The sequence below is a fragment of the Moschus berezovskii genome, chromosome 6 (genome assembly GCF_049115385.1).
Source record: "Moschus berezovskii isolate FMDL1 chromosome 6, NW_MosBer_1.0, whole genome shotgun sequence".
In the NCBI taxonomy this organism is placed as follows: domain Eukaryota; kingdom Metazoa; phylum Chordata; class Mammalia; order Artiodactyla; family Moschidae; genus Moschus; species Moschus berezovskii.
In genome coordinates this window covers 76,191,408-76,211,852 of record NC_142465.1, presented here as the reverse complement: position 1 = coordinate 76,211,852, position 20,445 = coordinate 76,191,408, and the positions used below count along the sequence as shown (strand labels likewise).

At 46.2% G+C, this 20,445-nt stretch overlaps 2 protein-coding genes across 2 annotated transcripts in view; one reads left to right on the top strand and one right to left on the bottom strand.

Moving 5' to 3' along the window:
- Nucleotides 1-942, bottom strand: part of TIMP3 (TIMP metallopeptidase inhibitor 3) — a 59,405-nt gene extending 58,463 nt beyond the window's left edge. Inside the window, exon 1 of the mRNA XM_055394946.2 lies at nucleotides 513-942. Coding sequence (XP_055250921.2) covers nucleotides 513-633 — 121 coding nt within the window. The 5' untranslated portion in view covers nucleotides 634-942. The remainder of the gene's footprint in view (nucleotides 1-512) is intronic.
- The window catches only part of SYN3 (synapsin III), a 446,058-nt gene that overhangs the window by 185,138 nt on the left and 240,475 nt on the right, over nucleotides 1-20,445 (top strand). The window lies entirely within an intron of this gene.

Below are 20,445 nucleotides of genomic sequence, written 5' to 3'. Positions count from 1 at the left end.
TTCGCACTTTCCTTGGGAGTGTGAGGCTGAGTTTGGTCTCAGTGAAAAGAATGAACATCGTGGGGTTATGGTGAAAACTCAGAAAACTTCAAGTTTTTCCTGTACTTTTCCCTGCACATGACTGGCAACTTTCTTTCTTTTTCTTTTTTAACTATTCATCATCCCAACACTTTAGTTAGCATTGCAAGTTTTAGAAATGCTCTCTCCACCTTTCTTCCCCAGACAGTTCTCCGGCCATAGTGAAAAGGGTAATTTTCCAGATGTCAAAAAGACCTCACGTCCTAAAAGAGCATGGCTGCAAAGAGTTCACTCGGTCTCGGTGGGTTTCTTTGCTTCTACCCACCTCGGTCATACTGAAACACACCTCAGTATCTACCTCCACGACCTCCCCCCAAGCCCAGGCAATGGAAAGGAGCGGGGGTTGGCATAGCAGCGCCGGACGGAGTCCCGGTTGCAGCGCGCGAGCGAACGGTCATCGCGGGGGCTCCGGCAGGGGCACCGGGAGCGCTTACCGATGTCAGAGTTGCAGAACGCGTCCTGGGGGTGGCTGGGCGAGCATGTGCACGCCTCAGCGCCCCAGTCCCCAAGGCTCCAGCTACCCAGGAGCACGACGAGCCCGAGCCAGGGAGTCATCGCCGCTGCCGTTGCTGGGGCTGCTGCTCGCGTCTCCAAAGTTGCCTTGCGCGCCACGGGCCGGGTCGCTGCAGCCTGCGCTCGCCCGCCCGCCTGTGGGGGGCAACTTTGGCTTGGAGCGCGCCGCCCTCCGAGTGCCCGGCGGGACGGGATGGGGTGCGACGGAGCTGCCTCGGCGCTGGCGCAGGACTGGGCGGGTGGATAGTCTCTCCGGGCGGAGGAGCAGGAGCTGGAGGGAGCAGAAGGAGGAGAAGCTGTCCGAGCGCCCGCCCGCTGCCCGCTCTGCGCTGCAGCCCCGCGGCCGAGTGATATAGCGCGGGTCCCCCCGGGCACCCCCTCTCGAGCTCGCGGGGCCCGCCGACTCCGACCAATAGCAAAGCGGCATTACCTCATCGGCCCTCCAAAAAGGGGGCGGGGCCGGGGGCGCGGGGCGACGGGGCGGGGCCGCCCGTCCCGTTCAGGTCCTTTTAGGGAATAATGCAGCTGTGGGCACGCGAGTGGGTGGGCTGGACGCGCCCCTGGTACGCGCTGGCGCAGGGGCCCTCGGAGCGGCGCCCCCTTGCCCTTCTCGCCTGCAACCCCGCCATACGCCCACCCCGCCCTCTGGGCGCCTCTGACCCAAACCAAAATCAACTACCGCCCACCCCAGCACCAACCCCTTTGGCAGGTCAGAGGTGGCCTTGCCTAGGGGACCTTGACTGCGCCTGGTGGAAAGGATTAGTAAAGGCTAACTGTGCCTTCTCTGGAGAGAGCAGGGTCAGAGGGGAAAGAACCAGGTTGCTGACATATCCCCTATCCCTCCGCGTATCGCTGCTCCTGACTTTCCTGCTCAGTGGGAAGTCGTTTGCCTTTTGGAACTGGCTGTAATGAAAGGTTTTTTCCCCCGGGCTCAGCCGGAGTAAATTGTGAGGCCGTTCAACAGACATCGTTCTGGATTCTGCGATGAGCAAAACGAACTCTTTGCTCCCATGGAACTAGTAGGCAATACATGCGAAGATACATGAGTACATAGGGTGATTATCTAAGGTAACAGTGCCCTGAATGATGAATGATGGGTTAGAAATACTGCGGAGGGCGCTGCTGTCTACGGGATAATAAGCAAAATGGCTGAGAAGGTGACAGCCTGGCTGTGAACAAGAAGCCTCAGCCCTTTGGCAGCTGGGAGGAGATAACAGCAAGTGCAAAGTCCCTAGGCTTGCTTGAAAAACAGTAAGTTAAGGCACGAGGAAGTGGTAACCCCACCTAGGGCAAACAGGTCTCCATCCTTCAGTGAGGAATTAGGGGTGAACTAATCCCAACCTGGAATGAAACTAGATCCTGGAGAACTATCCAGGATTCAAGAATATGAGCAATAGTGGATAACTGCTAAAAACTAATACTATGACTATTTTTCTTATTCAGTAACCTATTGAGTCTGCCTTATATTAATATTTTCCATACCTCACCTCATTACATCTCACAATGATCCTTTTAGATAGGAAAAACACAAAGTGTTATTCACACTTTCCAGATGAGGAAACTGTTGCAGAAAGGTGCCATTACTTGGCAACCAGCCAGGAACTGAATTCTCTGATTCCTGCCTTAAGAGAGGTGTTTATTTTCTTGGACTTTTTAGTGGCAGTTAGCTTTAACTGTGCAAGTGTCCTTTTTGCAGCTGGAATCTTCTTTCTATTCTTGCATCTTTCTCACTTTCTCTCCCAACTCATCCCATTTGGAAAGAGACTAAAATGATTTGGCAATAAAAATGGTAAAAGTTTGGAACAAAAGAAGGATGAGAAGTACTGCTCTGAAGTGCAAGTTCATCCTGTTTCTCAGAAATTCCTCTGTTTACACCTCAGAGAAGTGACACCAAAATGGCAGGAGCAGAAAGCTTCATTGGAAATGATATTTCCAAGAACATTTTTAAAGCTCCCCTTTCCACCTTAAAAATTTAGCTGTAAGGAGAGGAATCTAGTTTCCACATTTTTCTGTCTTGTTTCCTTCCCAACTTGTAAGACCCTTCCCATCCTAACTTTGACTGTAGCCCCATCCAGAGCGAGCTTTCCTTCTCTCAGTGTTTACTTGGAATTTTGCTCTTTGTTCCATGAACTGTAGTTGTACTACTTCCCCAACCACACTGGAAGAAACAGTTTGAAGCCTAAGATATTTGAGCAGGCTACTTTTTACTCCTCAAGGTGCAAATTAGGATCTCAGGGGACACGGGTATGGGTGTGGCCAGCGACCCATTGAGCGTTGAGCTGTGGACACTTTGGAGGCCACTCCAAGGATCCAGGTTGAATGAGGGCATATTTTATAGGATTTGAGAGTTTCACTTATCCCTGCACTGTGCCAGTCACATGGAAAGTTTTATAGGCCTTTCCAGGCCAAATCCACTTTGGAGAAGCATCTCACGTGTCAAAGCGTTCTCTTTGCACTCTCTCTTCTTTCTCACCTTAAGGTTTTGTCCAAATTACCGGCAGTTTCTCCAAGGGAAGGCTTGCCTAGACAGTGAGTGTCAGAGAAATAACTTTTGCTGAACTTCAGGCAGCAGGTTCCTTACAGAAAACATCTGAAGCGTATGATTTTGTGGCAGTTACTTAGTTATATCAGTGTAAGAGTAATCTGATTGTTTGTCTAGCTGAAAGGTAGCAAAATTGCCCTTTGGTTTATTTCCTCTCACTCTCTATCCTAAACTGGGTCAGTGTGTTTGGAGTTCAGCTTCTGTTTCCGTTGGAAAGTTCTCCCTAAGGTCTAACCCAAGGGGACGATCTTCTTTCCATCCCTCCTCAGTCCTCACCTTGAACAAGAGAAAAAGCAAGCTTCATGAATCCTTATAGAGAGGAACACTACTTCCTCTGGGTCGAGGGCAGCAAGCAGACCTCATAGCCATCAATCCAGATGTCCTTGTGTCCATGGACCTAATAATATGTAAGAATTGCTTTCTCAAGTCCACTTTAGAAGCTCGATGGAGGGAGCCTGGGGCTAATGGTAAATAAGAATGAAAATACCGGCTCCCCACTTTGTCTTGACAGCTAAGGACACTGATAGATTCGTAAACCCCAGAAGAACTGAAGAAGTTTCTGAATCTGAGTGGTCCACCCCCTCTTCATATCCAGTTCCAAGATGCTAGGGTCTCTGGGAAATCTCTCATAGACATTTAGAGGACCTGAGAAGTGGCCTGAGAGTCTGCCCATCCTCATTTTACAGGTGGGGAAAATAATGTTCAGATAGGTGAAGAAATTTGCCCAAAAGTCTCATGGTTAGCTCGTGGCAGAGCCGAGATTGTGCTGTGTCTGCCCGATTGCTTACCTGGGCTCTTCCACACACTCGTGGCCCCAGTCCCCCCAACTGCAGTGCATGGTCTAACATTTATACTCTTATGCAGCCACTCACAGTCCTGAATCTGCACTTCAAGTCTATAGATGAGTTTCAGAGTCCCTTTGTACAGTACCCAACAGGTAGAGAACTACATTGCACTGACTAAATAGTTCTCTGTTATGTTAATAATCACCTCTGAGCCAATCATAATAAATGCAGCTCTGTACTCCTCAGAGATTTATCTCTTGTGTGTTTATTTTTCCCTTTCAAATTATCTAATATCTTTTGAAAGCATTTCAAGTATATTGCTGCAAAGTGACACATGAAAATTTTCTTTCTGGGGGATAAAAAGAGGCTGGGATGAAAAACAAAAGCAAAAGATGTGAGATTTGTTCCAAAGGTTGCTGCAGAAACAGTTGTTGAGGCAAGTCACCTCACCTGTCTAGACTCAGTTTTCTTGTTCATTGGATGAAGGCTGTAACTCAGCGATCTCCAAGATCGCCCCCTGGCTGAAAATTCTCAGGAACCATGGAAAAGTCTCAAGGACAAGGTGAATGTCTCTGAAGGGAAGATAGATCTTGCCATTAAACAAGTTTGAAAAAAATTAAATGTGACTAAGACTAAAGCATGTCCATCAATTTCTCAGTCAACACTGAGTTCCTATTCTGCTTTCTGCTCTCTCCTCCAAGACTCAGGCTGAAACCAAAGATTTTGATGGTGAAGGCATAGACGAGATTGAGGGGCTTATTCCTGATAGAGCCCCATTGTAATTACTTGTTTCTCTGTCTTTTTGCATCTTGCATCATAAGCACTAAAAGATCAAGAAATAAGCCTTTTGTTATCGCCATACCTTATTTCTAAAATTCACTGAACTCCTGTACTGCCTTCAGATCACAGTTTAAATGTCACCTCCTCTAGAAAGCCTTCTCTGATTCCAATCTCCAGTCTTTGTCAACCCCTTCCCATGTTATCCTGTGCTTCTTTCTTTCACGCTACTTGTCTGACTGTAATGTGATTGTTTACCTTCCTGGATTGTAAGTTCCTTGAGGACAGTGTTCGTAATAAAGATAGAGTGTTGGTAACAAAGACGTCAATAAGGATTAGCTGAATGGATGGAATTAATTGGCCCCACCAGCCAGTACTGAGATAGGCAGAGGCTCTATCCCTTTGACTAGTGCTAGGGGGCGCTGTAAGCCAGAGAACACCCATTCCCTCAGCCTGAAGCCTCAGCTGGTCTCACTGAGAAGGGGGGAAAGGCACAGTTCCACACTAGTCAGTGGGGTGTGGGTGCCTTTGAGTGGGTGAAGCTAAACCCTCCTGTCTGCAGTGGCCACAAAGCTCTCAGTCAGCATCCCGTCTGGGTCCGCAGCTGCCCAGCTTCTCCACCCCCAGGCTGGCCACATGTCAACCCAAGGGGAACTGTGCTCTCAGGAAGCTACATACGTGTGAATCATGGGTTTGAGGGGTATTGGGGAGACCTGGGAATACAACAGAGGATTCCATGGTCCTTCTCTTCCAGGGCAGAGCTGGCCTCTGAAAACTGAAACTGGAGAAGGTCCTAAGACGTGTGTCATCTCTGCGGCCGTATAGGGAAACACCTCTCCTTTTTCCTGCCCCTTCTCCTCCAGACCCCAGCCGCCACGCCTTCCCCCAAACCCACAGTCCATCTGAAAGTCATTGCATTCAAAATAGTCTCTTCTGAGCAACAGACAGCTCCGGTCCACCCTGCACCGTGAGCCCTGACCAGACCCTCAGCAGGGCCACCACCCGGCACTGGGGGATTTTGGACCTAAGGTGGCAGGCACTTCAGGTTCTCTCTGTGTCTGGTACCAGCAGGGAGTGAACACCTTGCCTTGCTTCCATCTGGAGCCAATTTCATGGCAATAAAATTGCAGGGCGTCTCTTTCCCCGGCTCTCCCCCATCCTGCCAGGGAGTGAAGACCTCTTAGTGTGAGTTTCTGGCTGAATTCACCTGAATCCTGGGGTGTCGGCATTTCTTTTTGCAGCGAGCTACTCCCAGAGATTTTAAACCAGAAAACACATGTGCATAGTGGTGATATTTTGTGCTCCTTCTTACTGGGGTGGTGGGAGATGGGAAACCGAGCTAAGATTCCATCACTTGCTCTTTTTTAAGTGACTGTGTACTCAGTTGGTTGACTGTTTCTATGGAGGGTAATATGAAGTGGAAGCAGAACGTCTCCTCCTCGACCGTCTTAATGTCTTCCTTATGCCCATGGAGTCCATGTGTTTTCCTTTAAAAATGAGCAGCTCCTTTGTGGTTTCTTTGAAGGTTGCATGCTCTGCTTTGCACAGAAGACACACATGAGTGTCTCTGCCTGCTTGCTCTGTGGAATGGGATGGTCAGATAGATATAGGATTGTTCTGCTGTCAGACTGGGGTAGAGATCCCATTTCTGCCAAGGTGCTTGAGCCCTTTTTGGAGGAACCTGCTGGAATTGAAATTGACTTGTCCTATGCAATGGGGACACCATTAAACACATCCTTCCTTAAACTCGACTGCTGAGACTCCACTCTCTCTGGGTTTTTTGCTTTCTGCCTCTCCAACTGTACCTTCTCAGTCTTCTTTGCAGACTCTTCAGGCTTTTCCTGCCACTAAAATATAGGTGTTGCCCAATTTGTCCCAAGGATCCCTTTTCATCCCTTCCCTTCCCTCCTAGCTTCCACACTCCCCCTGGCTAATCCCACTGTCCCCCCTGGACCCACCTCCCACTCTGGTCTGTCCGCTGCTGTAAGCAGCAGTATCTGTCTGAGGTCTTGTCTAGACCCAGTTTCCCCTGGACAGTTGAACTTGGAGGTTCCATGGGCTCCTCAGACCCCTAAGAGTCCAAACTCACTGTCTTCCTCTCAGTCCTCTCTGGTGTGACCCATCCTTGCCCGTGGCACCCTCATTCACCAAGTCCTGTAGATTCTCACTCCATGCATCTCTTCTAACCTTCACTTCCTCCCTCTTTCCACCATGTCTGCCTTGGATCAGGCCCCTGTAGTCTTTCCTGACAATTTCAATCGTTGCATTAATTGTTCACTCAGTTCAGGGCCTTTCTCTGTCAAATTCAACTTTTGCACTGCTGCTCATGTTAAGTTTTTAAAATATAAATCTGAAGTCATGCTGTCTTTGGCTTAAAATGATTCACTTGTTATCCATGACTTTCTGAACAAAGTCTTAAGCTCCCAAGAAAGGCGTACAAGGCTTCATGTGCTCTGGCTCATCTTGGGGCCCCCAGAGGAGCACCATTCGAGCAGAATACATCGTGACTGCTATCCCTGCAGTTACACAATGGCATGTCCTGTCCTATGTCCCCATTCAACCTATGTTTCCAACCTATGTCTCCATTCAACCTATGCTTCCAACCTATGTCCCCATTCTCATCTTCAAGCCTTTTGTGTTCCAGCTCTCAGTTACACAACAGCATGTCCTGTCCTATGTCCCCATTCAACCTATGCTTCCAACCTATGACCCCATTCAACCTATGCTTCCAACCTATGTCCCCATTCTCATCTTCAAGCCTTTTGTGTTCCAGCTCTCAGTTTCCTGCATCTGAGGCTTGTTTGCACTGCACTCTTTGCCTGGAATCCACCTTCCACCACTATATTCCTGACCCTCCTCTGTCTCATCTGTCAGGATCTTTATCGTTCCAGATTCAACTTGAATTACCTCAAGGATATTTTTCCTGACCCTGTCTCTGCCTCAGCAGATCTGAATGCTCTTCCAAGGCCTCTCCTTCTTCAGTCCCCTCCCACTCACACAGTATCCCCCAGATTCCCACCAGGTTCCTCCCATACTCTGTTGTCCCTAGTGGCTGATATGGCTTTCTCTCCCTTAGACAGCAAGCAAATCCAGGCCCTTCCCCAGTCTCTAGCATGGCATCTGCACTTCATACTCATAGGCACTTTCCAAATATTGAAAAAATAAACTAACCAATGAATAGCAGAGAAAATGAGGGGAGGGACGGTCAATGTATCAGCTTCACAAGTTCATCGTAACAGAGGTTCTGGAATCCAGCTTCTCGAGTCCAGAAAGTCAACTAGATACAGCTCCGAGCTGATCAGTCCCGGGAACACTAGGACTCGAAGAAGACCAGCATCCCGAGCAAACTACATTATCTTTGTTTCCCATGAGAGATATAATTGTCATGTGGGATAGGATACGTGTGTCAACAGGACCCTCATGTTTTTTCCTGATAACCATAGCGAGCTTCACATGAAGCTAGTCTCTCATCAGAAAGAGTTGGAACACAGGGAATGAGGTCAGAAGGGTATTTCAGCTGAGATAGTGTAGAATTATCCTTCTCACTGAGAGGAGTCCTTGGCCACAAGGGTGACAGTGCCCACAACTGCTGGCTAGAGTCCCTCTGTCTGTACAGTGACAAGGTCATACACATATTGCCAACTTTGGCTCCCTTGGTCTTTCCATTTTTCTGCTCCAAACCTGACACTCCTGGCTTCTTTTGCCTAGACTGTTTCTGTACTAGGAATATTATGATCCATTTGGTTTCTATATTTTTGACTGTAAGTCACCATCCTATAATGATCCTCAAATTAACAAGTTTGAGTTTTGGGTTTTGAATTCTCCCCTTACCATGTTTTGATTTACTGTGAAGCATTTGCATAGCATGTGGAGTTATAGCTTCAGTGCTCAGAAGACAGACAGCCTTCTTTCCACTTGCTCTACTGTGAAGCAGTCACTGGCAGCCTCTGTTTGCCTCACAGCTTGTGTGTCACAGTGTGATCGTCAGCTCTTTGAAGGAAAATATGTGGTTCTCACCTTCCTGCCCTCCTTCCTTCCAGTTTCCTTAAACCCTGACTGGGTATCCACTAGTATGCAACCAGCACACTAGGGATCCAAGTGAACAAGGCACAAAGCACCCTCAAGGAGTTCCCAGTCTCGCAGGAGAGAACGACGTGAAAACAATAGTGGGTGGCATGATCTACAACAGGAGGGTCAGGTGTGCCAGGAGATGGGCCACCCAACCAGGGAATGGGGAGATGTTTAGAAACCCACATAAGAGTAAGACAGAGAACCGGAGGTCGGAGAGAATCGTGGGTCATCAAATCCAACCCCTATGGAAAAAAGCCCCAGAGATGTGAACTTCTATATGGTCACACAGGATTATTGACAAAGACAAGGCAAGGAATCAGACCCCTTAGTATCTCATCATCTTTCCATCACTCCAGATTTCTCTAATTCGTGGCTGGGCACATAATAAATATGCAGTAAATAATTATTTTCCTGTCCTGTAACGTTCATCAACCTAGGGATGATAAACTGGAAAGGTTTCTAAGATGAGAGAAAGGAAAGGGAACTTGCATTAATGGAGTACCTGCTACATACAAGGCATTTTCAATAGTGTTTCCTCCAATAGTCACAACCCTAAAAAATAGGTATTATTTTATGTCCATTTGATAGCCAAGAAAACTGAGGTTCAAAAATTAAACTGCATGTCCAGTTCCTTACAAGGAAGGGAGTGGCAGAACTGTGATTCAGACCTAGAGGCCTCTTTCCAAATGAGCACTCTTTCTGGAGACTGAAAAGTCACTGTATCCATAGGTTCATGGCCTGCGGGTGACTTCTTCTTCGTCTTTTGGGTTCCCATTGAGTACTCAGAGCTCTTGATCATTGTGTGATACAGCCAAGCAGGGGACATTGTACCTTTCGAAAGAGGGCCAGTGAGGGCGCGTTTATGCATCATCTCTTCTTTGACCTGGTTTGCAGGGGAGATGAGACAGGAGAAATCATAGAGCAGGCAGTATCTGGTGTAAGATCATGGCCTTCATGACTGAGTGAATGCTACTGGAAAATTACATTTGTATTACCAAAGAAGAGCCCAGAATCCAGAGGCAAGCTGATAAAATATTGGTCAGTATTTTCTAACAGCTGATGAATATGACTTCATTTCCTTCTGAAATTTTAAGCATGAGATTGAGACAGTATACCAGGTTTATATCTCAGTTCTTCCATACACAATGTTGAGTGACCATGAGTAAATCAACAGACCCACTTTCTTTAAATGTAAAACCAGGGGTTTAGATTTTATGACCGCTCATTACTTGCCAATGGAATATTCTAGAAGGCAGACTGATGAGCGGGTTAGGCACCAAGGTTTGTAATGTCCATAAACCTGGGTTTTGATCTCTCTTGACTTTTTCACACTGTGACCTTGGAAAAGTTCCTTAACTTCTCTGAGCCTCAGATCAGTTTAGTTCAGTCACTCAGTCATGTCTGACTCTTTGCGACCCCAGGGACTGCAGCACGCCAGGCTTCCCTGTCCATCACCAACTCCTAGAGTTTACTCAAACTCATGTCCTCAGATATCTAATGGTAAAACAGAGGAGCAACTCATAGGATCTGCACGAGGATCAGACAAAATGCAGAGAATAAGGCTCTGGCACAGTGAGAACCTGTGTGGACCAGGGTGTGGCCCTCCAGGTACCGAGATGAATGAGATCCCTGCAGTTAAGTAGCCTGCTGTCTGATGAGCTTTATTTATTAATGAAGACCATGTTCCCATGTCATATCCCCTTTGACCATGTCCATAATACCCAGAGAAGGGATGGGGGAAAGGAGGAAGCAAAGAAAACAATCCTTGATAATAATAGCTAATTCCTATAGTGTGCCTATGAAATGCAGGGCATTCTTCTAGGCAGTTTTCGTATATTAATTCATACTAATCTTACAGTGAAAGCTTTGAGGTAGATGAGCTTATCCTCACCATCCCTTTTTTCTTCAGGTATAGAAACAAAGCTACAGAGAGATTATGTAATTTGCTCAAGGTCACATGGGCAGGATGCTGCAGTGCTTGGATTTGAATCCAGAGCAGCCTGGCCCAAGAGTGTGTACTCTTAACCACCCTGCCAGCCTTCCTCTTCAGGGTGAAGGTGAACATGCAGAAAATAGCAAGGAGACAAGGAGACAATGCCCAGGGTCTGTCACTGGGTGGGTCTTCCTTCCCAGAATGCCTTGCACCCATCAATCCGGGTGTTTAGGAATCAGCTATGGTCCCTAACAGTAGGACACTTAGTTGGCCAGAGAGTGCATCAGCAGACCTTACTGAAGAGTGATACTCATGGGGTCAGTGTGATTTCTGCCTTGGGTTGAGCATAGAAGCTAGAATCAGAACAGTTACTGAAATTCTATCTCTTCTATCTACTGAGTTTATCTCTAAACTTATATTTATACCCTAGAAAATGGGGACAAACATTCAATTCACAGAGGAAGTTTTAAGGATCAAAGTAATAAATAACTAACACTGGCTGAGGATTTATTATGTAGCAGGTCCTGTATTATATATACTTTACAAGTATAAATGTATATAATTCTCAAAACCCTAAGATGTAGCAACAGTTACTATCATGCCCATTTTACAGAAAAGAAAGTTGAGGCATAAAGATGTTCAGAAACGTGGTCAAGATCACACAGTTAATAAGTGGCAGAACCAGAATTGGAAATTCACTGCCAAGCTCTGTGCTACTTACCACCGCCCTGCACTCCAGTGATGGGCTGAAAACATTTTGCAAACACTAAATGTCACTATTGTCTATTCTCTCATTTCCATGTCTTAAGTCTTTGTTCACGCTATTCCCTTGACCTGCAGTGTCTTTTGGAGAAGGCAGTGGCACCCCACTCCAGTACTCTCCCCTGGAAAATCCCATGGACAGAGGAGCCTGGTAGGCTGCAATCCACGGGGTCGCTAAGAGTCGGACACGACTGAGCGACTTCACTTTCACTTTTCACTTGCATGCATTGGAGAAGGAAATGGCAACCCACTCCAGTGTTCTTGCCTGGAGAATCTCAGGGACGGGGGAGCCTGGTGGGCTGCCGTCTATGGGGTTGCACAGAGTCGGACACAACTGAAGTGACTTAGCAGCAGCAGCAGCAGCAGTGTCTTTACTCCTCTTCCGGCTACCTCTTACTTGTCTTGTGGGATGAAAAGTGAGGTTACAGAGCCCCTCATGATGTGTTGGAGCTGTCTCACTCTGGCTTGTGAGTGAGAGCTGATAGTTATATTTTCTGGAATTTTGCCAGTCAGTTGTTAGACATAGGCATTATTAAAAATGCAGTTGTATAAACTTACAATCAAACAAATTATATTAAAAATACAGTAATGAATATTTAAAACCCATCACTTCCGCATTATTTTATTCTGTTACATACTCTCATCTATGCTCTTGAGGTTATTTCCAGCTATTGTACCTGTATGACAAAAACGGTCTTCCCAGCTCTGCGTTCAGTGACATCACACTGGTAATTTAAAATTGGCCATGATTGAAGAAGGTCCATTAGAGTAATTGCCAGATGCTACAAACCAGGCGTTTGGTCTGGAAGAGCTAGTTGTGAAGTATTTACCAGAGCATCACTGCCGTTAATTAACCGTGCTCTTAGACAAGTAACCTTTCTGTTAATTTTCTCATCAATAAGATGGAGACAGCATTAGTGCCTACTTCAGAGAGTTGTGAAGAATAAAAACGATACATGGGAAGGGTTTAGCAGAATTCCTAGTACAGAGTCAGCCATGAATGGGTGGACATGGTCAATATTATTATTAAAGCAAACTCATTAAGTCATCATCTTGTGCAGGTAGCCTTTCCTTCCATCCAAGCGGGGTCCCACCATCAGAGATTATCTGTAACTTGATTTTCATCACAGTACACTGGGATTATCAGTTTCTATGTCATTTCCCCTCTTTAAGAAGTAAGCTAGCCAACAAAGGCTGAGTTTTCTCTTCTGAACACTTAGCCCAATGCCTGACGCACAGTAGGGCCTCAACAAACTGTTCAGATTATTAGTGAGCAAAGTGTTTAGAAGCTTCTGAAAAACCAGAATTAGGGAACTTGAGGTTTCTCTAATCACATTACAAACTTTAAGAAATTCTTCTCCACATCCAGGCACTGCTGGAATATTATGTTTGGGGTTCATGCCTTGGGAGTACCTTATCATGTGGTCATTTTGGAATTTCAGGAACCAAAAGTCCCCTGTTTTGGTGCCCAGACAGACCTACCACACACTGAACTCTTTTATAACAAAGTTCTCAGTGTGTGTGATATGGAGCCCCTGTGATAGTTTTAGTGTGTCTAGGAAGAATATGACCGGTAACTTTCCAAACCACTTGAAGGTAGTTGGAACTGCCTCTCCCTCAAATATTTAGAGAAAAAAAGATCTTGATGTCACATCAACAAACTCTTAAAGAGATTGCACATACCTGGAGTGCTTTTCAAGGCCTAGGAGCCAGTGATTGCAGGCTGATTTCAGGCAGAAAGGAGGGGAGAGGCCAAAGGCATGTTGAAAAATCATTTTTTGTCTGTTGTTCCTTTGTATGAACTGGTTGCTGGCTTATGCAACACCCAGTAATTAAAATGGCTAGAATGCTTTGCATTTTTACAGCAACGTGAAGGCGGCTTAGAGGCCTGGAGCTGGAGCCAGCTGGAGGCCCAGTGATCCTACCCTGGCTGCCCCTTGGCCTGGCAGAGGTGGTTGGCATCTGCCTTAGGGTGGGGGTGGTAAGGAGTAGGGAGGAAGTCAGAGGGGTGTAGAGTAGTCCCCTTCCCCAGTCAGGTGCATCCAGGTGCATTCACCTCTAGCAGGAAGATACACGTGGGCCACCCACCTTCTGGAAGTCTGTAATGATTAGTGGTGCTGCAGAGAAATGGTAAACAATGAGATAGCTACCCTGTACCAGGTCCTGTACTAATAACGTTATGTATATTATCTGATTTCAAGAAAAAAACTCAGACCATATAACCCTCCTGGTCAAAACTCTCTGGATCCTTCATGCATTTAGAATGAATTCTGAATGCTTCCTGCTTCCATCCCCAGCAAGATGTAGTCCCTGCCATCACTGCCTTTGCCTCCCCTGCTGTCCCTCATGCTCACCATGTTCCCAGCATGCTGGCCTCCTTTCCATCCTCTCACTAAGCTCAGCTTGGTTCCAGCTCCAGGACTGCCTTCATCTCCTCCCTTGGCCTTCCTCAGTCCTGCGATGGCTGGTTCCTTCTTGTTATTCAGCATCCAGCTCAGGTGTCACCTTCTCAGAGACATATGCCCTGATTGAAGTAGGACAACCATCCCCAGTCACTTATGCCTCCCACTGCCCTGTGTTTCAAATTTATTTCCTTTTTTCACGTATTGCTATCTGAAAAAAAAAAAATCTTATTCACTTATTTTTTATTCATTGTCTTTTCCAAATAGAATCTAAATTCCTTAAGGTCAAGGCCCTTGTCTGTCCTTTCCTGGTGTATCCGCAGCACCTAGATCAGGTCAGTTCAGTTCAGTTCAGTTGCTCAGTCGTGTCCGACTCTTTGTGATCCCATGAACCACAGCACACCAGGCCTCCCTGTCCATCACCAATTCCCGGAGTTTACCCAAACTCATATCCATTGAGTCGGTGATGACATCCAACCATCTCATCCTCTGTCGTCCCCTTCTCCTCCTGCCCCTAATCCCTCCCAGCATGAGAGTCTTTTCAAATGAGTCAGCTCTTTGCATCTGGTGGCCAAAGTATTGGAGTTTCAGCTTCAACATCAGTCCTTCCAATGAACACCCAGGACTGATCTCCTTTAGGATGGACTGTTTGGATCTCCTTGCAGTCCAAGGGACTCTCAAGAGCCTTCTCCAAGACCACAGTTCAAAAGGATCAATTTTTCAGCACTCAGCTTTCTTTATAGTCCAACTCTCACATCCATACATGACCACTGGAAAAACCATAACCTTGACTACATGGATGTTTGTAATGTCTCGTTGGTCATAGCTTTCCTTCCAAGAAGTAAGCGTCTTTTAATTTCATGGCTGCTATCACCATCTGCAGTGATCTTGGAGCCCCAAAAAATAAAGTCAGCCACTGACTTTCACGTTTCCACATCTATTTGCCATGAAGTGGTGGGACTGGATGCCATGATCTTAGTTTTCTGAATGATGACCTTTAAGCCAACTTCTTCACTCTCCTCTTTCACTTTCATCAAGAGGCTCTTTAGTTCTTCTTTACTTTCTGCCATAAGGGTGGTGTCACCTGCATATTTGAGGTTATTGATATTTTTCCTGGCAGTCTTGATTCCAGCTTGTGCTTCTTCCAGCTCAGCATTTCTCATGATGTACTCTGCATATAAGTTAAATAAGCAGGGTGACAATATACAGCCTTGACGCACTCCTTTTCCTATTTGGAACCAGTCTGTTATTCCATGTCCAGTTCTAACTGTTGCTTCCTGACCTGCATACAGGTTTCTCAAGAGGCAGGTCAGGTGGTCTGGTATTCCCATCTCTTTCAGAATTTTCCACAGTTTATTGTGATCCACACAGTCAAAGGCTTTGGCATAGTCAATAAACCAGAAATAGATGTTTTTCTGGAATTGTCTTGCTTTTTCGATGATCCAGCAGATATTGGCAGTTTGATCTGTGGGCAGGAATCCCTTAGAAGAAATGGAGTAACCATCATAGTCAACAAGAGTCCAAAATGCAGTATTTGGATGCATTCTCTCTTCCCCTTCCAGGTGAGAAAGCTGAAGATCAGGGAGGTTAAATAACTTGCCCAAGGTCATCCCATAGGAGGGGATGTCCCCAAGGTCTGTCTGATTCCTAAGCCCATGCTTTAGGATGGATATGCATTTACCTTCCCCCATGCACAGCTACTTTAGAAAATAATACTTAGGAAAGAAGGTGACTGCATTTCAAGGGAAGGAATCAGGACTGACTATCAGTGCTTTTGTAATGTAATGACGGTAGGATTGAGAAATAAGAATGAAAACACATGATGGATCCCACACCACTAGTGTTCTATCCATGTTCTGCCACCTTGCTACCTTGGATGAGTTAACTGCCCTCTCTGAGCATTTTTTTTTTTTTTAATGTGCTGCAATGGGTATCTACTTCCACCTCCCCAAGGACAATTATATAACAGTGTGTGAAGTCCCAGCATTCTAATGCCCCTCTCCTGACCTGAGATGGAGAGACTGGTATATTGCTTGGATTACTAGGGTGGGAGCCACACCCCAGGGGACCAGTGCTCTCCTCACTCTGTGGGTAACCTCGGCACTGAGTAGCTGGATTTAGAAGCTGGCCTTTAAAACCCTTTGGGCTGTTCGAGGAAGTGCTGACTTGGTTAAGTAAGGAACATTGTCACTACATTGCCTCCATGATAGAAACTTCTTACTCCAGAGTCTGTCCCAGCCTCACCCCCATCTCCAGGCTTCCTCTTAGCCAGGGAGGATCTGTGTTCTTCCTCACCATGACAAAGCTGTATCTTTCCCCCACTATTGGCTTTTTAAAAAGTGTTTTATTTTGATGTAATTTCTATCTATGGAAAAGTTGAAAGAATAGTTCAAAGAAATACCAGGTACTTCTTACCCTTAGAGCTTAATATATTAGTACATTTTCTCTTTCCTCCCTCTCTCTCCCTCTCTCTCATACACACACACACACACACACACACACACACACACAAACTCACTGACACACAACTGTTCAGGAGTTAGCTACAGACATGATGCCTCCTTATCCCTAAGTATTTCACTTGATCTTAGCCAAAAGGCCAAGAAGCGATATCCCTAAGTATTTCAGTATTCATTTCCCAAACACAGGCCTCCATCAGCTCCTGCAGTGTGGAGCAGCATAGGCAATGTGATTTGCATTCCAAACCCCAACTCTGCCTCTTACCAACCGTCAGCTTTTATGCAGGTTTCACTCCTCTGGACCTCAGTTTCCTCATCTGTACAGTGGGGTAACTAAGCACACGTACATCATAGGGTCAATGTGAGAATTAAATGAGATATCCCATGTTAAGGGCGTGGCACTGTGCTTGGGATGTGAAAAGTATGTAATAAATAGGAGTGTTTTGCCAGAATGCTATGGTTTTTTCTTCTTTGAAATGGTTTGACTTCTTGAATTTCTTCTCATCCTTCTTCAGGCCAATTCTCATAGGAGAAAGCAAGACAGGTTCTTTCCTTCATTCCCCTGTCCTTGCTTACTGAACACTGATGCCAGGTCTGACTCTGTTTTGAATACTGAGCTAGAGCAACTAACAAGGCAGACTCTGTTCCTGTCCTTAGAGTTTGTGTTTGTGGGGTGGGAACAGACAGTAGACATGAAAGCAAATAGATGGACCATTTCAGCAGGTTGTAAGTGCAATGAAGAAGAGAAGACCAAGTGACTCTAGGGCCAGGAAGCATGTAGGGGATTCCTTGATTAGGGTAACCAGAGAAGACTTCTCAGATGAGATCAAAGTTCTACTAGATCCTTTTAATCTGAGAAAAAATGCCTTCTGGGAACATGTCAGGCACAATTTGGCAGCTCAATAAATGTTTTTCTCATGATTGTGTGCAAAGTGGGATGCATGAGAGTTTGAAAATCCTCCGCAAAGAATGTAATCATGGAAACAACGCTTCTCTACCACTTGCTTGGAGCTGTGCACTTCACATTGGTTGTCCTGTCAGCCTTCCTGCCCTCCCTCTCAAGTAGGTGTCATTGGCCTCATTTTATAGATGAGGAGACTGAGGTTTTCAGAAGCAAGTTCATTTGCCCAAGAACGAAGAGTCAAATGTTCTCTGACTACATCTTGCACCAAAAATGAGTGTCAGCTTCTTACTGCTGACAGGGACAAAGCAGCAGGTTTTCATTTGAGGAAAGAGGGTTGTGCTAGATGTCAGAGGCACTTTTCTAACCCCAGCTCTGTTGCTTGTGAGCCTTGAGTTTCAGTATAACCCTCCTTGACACTGGATGGTTCCTCGCAATGTCTCCAGCTGCATCAGGTGAGTTCACCTCGTTTGTTACTTTCTCTGCCTCCTCTGTGATGGAGAAACGTGATGTAAAGTGGGAAGAGAATTAGGAAAACAAATGAGCTTGCAGGTACCACCTGTGCCAAGGGACAATACCGCAAGAGAGTGGGTCTGCCGGGGAGGGGCACGAATGGGAGAGATGAGTGCCCTGCCTCGCAGCATCCAGCCTAGTGCCCTGTGCACAGTAGGAGCTGAAGCTTGCGCTCATATGGACAAGTGTTCTCTTATGCCAGTTAGAAAAGCAGTGCCAGTGCAGCTGGGTGCCCCTCATACAATGTGACAATGTTGCCAGCTATGATTTGCTGCTGTATTCCAGGATTCCTGTTTTAAGCAGGCCAGTGACATATTAGGGAGTTTACAAAGTAGAGTAGATAGGGGCAAGCTACCATTGTGGTTAATTGACTATATTAGTTATCTGTTCCTGCATGACAATGTTACCACACCCTTACTGGCTTAAAACAACATTCATTTGTTATCTCATGGTTTCTATGGGTCAGGAGTCCAGGCTTGGCTTAACTGGGTGCTCTGAAAGGCCATGATCAAGACGTTGACCAGGGCTATGGCTTTATCTTCCTTGCTCCATGTTTGTGGCCACGTTGCATTTCCTGTGGACTCAGTTTCTCACTGGCTGCAGGCAGAAGTTCACCCTCAACTCCTGGCCTTGTGACTCTCGGTAGGAGCTCACTTTATGGCACTGGCTTCTTCAGTGCTAGCAGAGAAGAGTACCTCCTCCCCAGATGGACACTGAAGTCCTAGGTAATGTGATCATGTACATGTGTACTTGTATACTCATATCCATCCCATCTCTTTTGCTGTATTATTTTGGTGGAAAGCATGTCATGGTCCCACTCACACTCAGGAAGGGAACTATGCAAAGATGTAAATACCAAGAGGAGGGGATAACAGGGACCACTTTGGCTTTCCTTCCAAAAAAGAGTGATAAGAATGTGGAAAACTCCAGAAAGCATGGTGTGTGGAAAACAGTCAAAAGTACTTGAAAAATTTTACCTGGGAAAGAGGAAAATAATAATAGTAATCAACCCTTATATTGCTTTAACTGAGGACTTTTCATATATTAGCTCACTTAACTGTCATAGAACCCTGCGTGGTAGTTACCATTATTGTCCCCATTTTACAGATAAGGAAACTAGGTCAAGATCGTTCAAGTAGTGTGCCCGGGTGACACAGCTTTTGAGCAGTTCTGCTGGGAGCTGGACCCAGGCAGTCTGCCTCCAGGGTTCATGCCTGGCAAAGACTGTCAGTCATTAGAAGACAAAGTTGAGTTTCCCCTAAAAGATACTAGGACCAAAGGAGAAAAGCTACCAGGTGGTAGGTTTGGGACTTTACCAGAAGCTCTGAGTCCACATTGCCAGGGCAGAATTAGCGGACACTGAGAAGCAGCTGTCCAGGTTAGACTAGGAAGTGTGCTTCTGCCTACCGCAGTCTCCACCATGCCCTATTGTCTCTTTAACTGAAGCCATAGGTCGGTTACTTCTCATACTGCTGTTTCAAGGCCCCTTGGCCAGGCATTCAAGTAGTCTAAAACTTTTCTTGGGAGGAGGCAAAGGAGGAACTGATCCTCAGTGACCATGTGCGAGGCTCATCAATTGTAGGAAGAGAGCCTTAAGACAAGGATACAAGTATAAAGCAGGTCAGCCTGCACCAGGAACTGAGACAAATGCCCTCACCTCCCTGGGTCTTAACTCCTTTACCTGTTTAATGGCAGTGGTAGCTCTGGTCCTTGGGAGGATCCAGTGAGATCCTGAAGAACAAACTAACTCCTACTCATCCTTCAAGGCCCAGATCTATAGTCTAAAAGAAGCCAGATTCCTGGTATTAGATCTACAAGACTTGAAAACCCATGTGTTTTCCTTCTTACTGTGGAGTTCTTGTTCAGAGATAGTTTTGAAGGGGAAGGAGCCCCACCTTTTGAGAAAATAGAAAGGGGAGGACTCATGGAGGGAAAGTGCCACTGTTAGGTCAGGAGTTCTTTGTGGATACCTTTTTGTTCTATTTTTAAAAGAAAGCTATTCTTCAAGAGGGTGAAAAGAAAGAGTCAGGAGAGAAGCATATTCTGCTGTGGATCTGCTCTGCCCAAGAATCCCAAAGCAGCCCCTGGAGAAAGGAAAATGCATCCAAAAAAATGATCATGGAAACCCTTGAACAGCAATTGTGCTTTGGCCCTACCTCAGTCAGTTATCATCAACAATAATAATAGTTGACACTTAAGTAGTATATTTATTTATATTTACACTTTAGCACATATATATTATGTGCGAGGCACTGATATAAGTACTTTATTATTGATTCCTTTAAGCCTCAGCTACGGAGAAGGCAATGGCAAGCCACTCCAGTACTCTTGCCTAGAAAATCCCATGGATGGAGGAGCCTGGTGGGCTGCAGTCCGTGGGGTCGCTAAGGGTCGGACACGACTGAGCGACTTCACTTTCACTTTTCACTTTCACACATTGGAGAAGGAAATGGCAACCCACTCCAGTGTTCTTGCCTGGAGAAGCCCAGGGACGGGGGACCCTGGTGGGCTTCCGTCTGTGGGGTCACACAGAGTCAGACATGACTGAAGTGACGCAGCAGCAGCAGCAGCAAGCCTCAGCTAAAGACTCTGATGCTGGGAAAGGTTGGGGGCGGGAGGAGAAGGGGACGACTGAGAATGAGATGACTGGATGGCATCACCGACTCTGTGGACATGAGTTTGAGTGAACTCTGGGAGTTGGTGATGGAC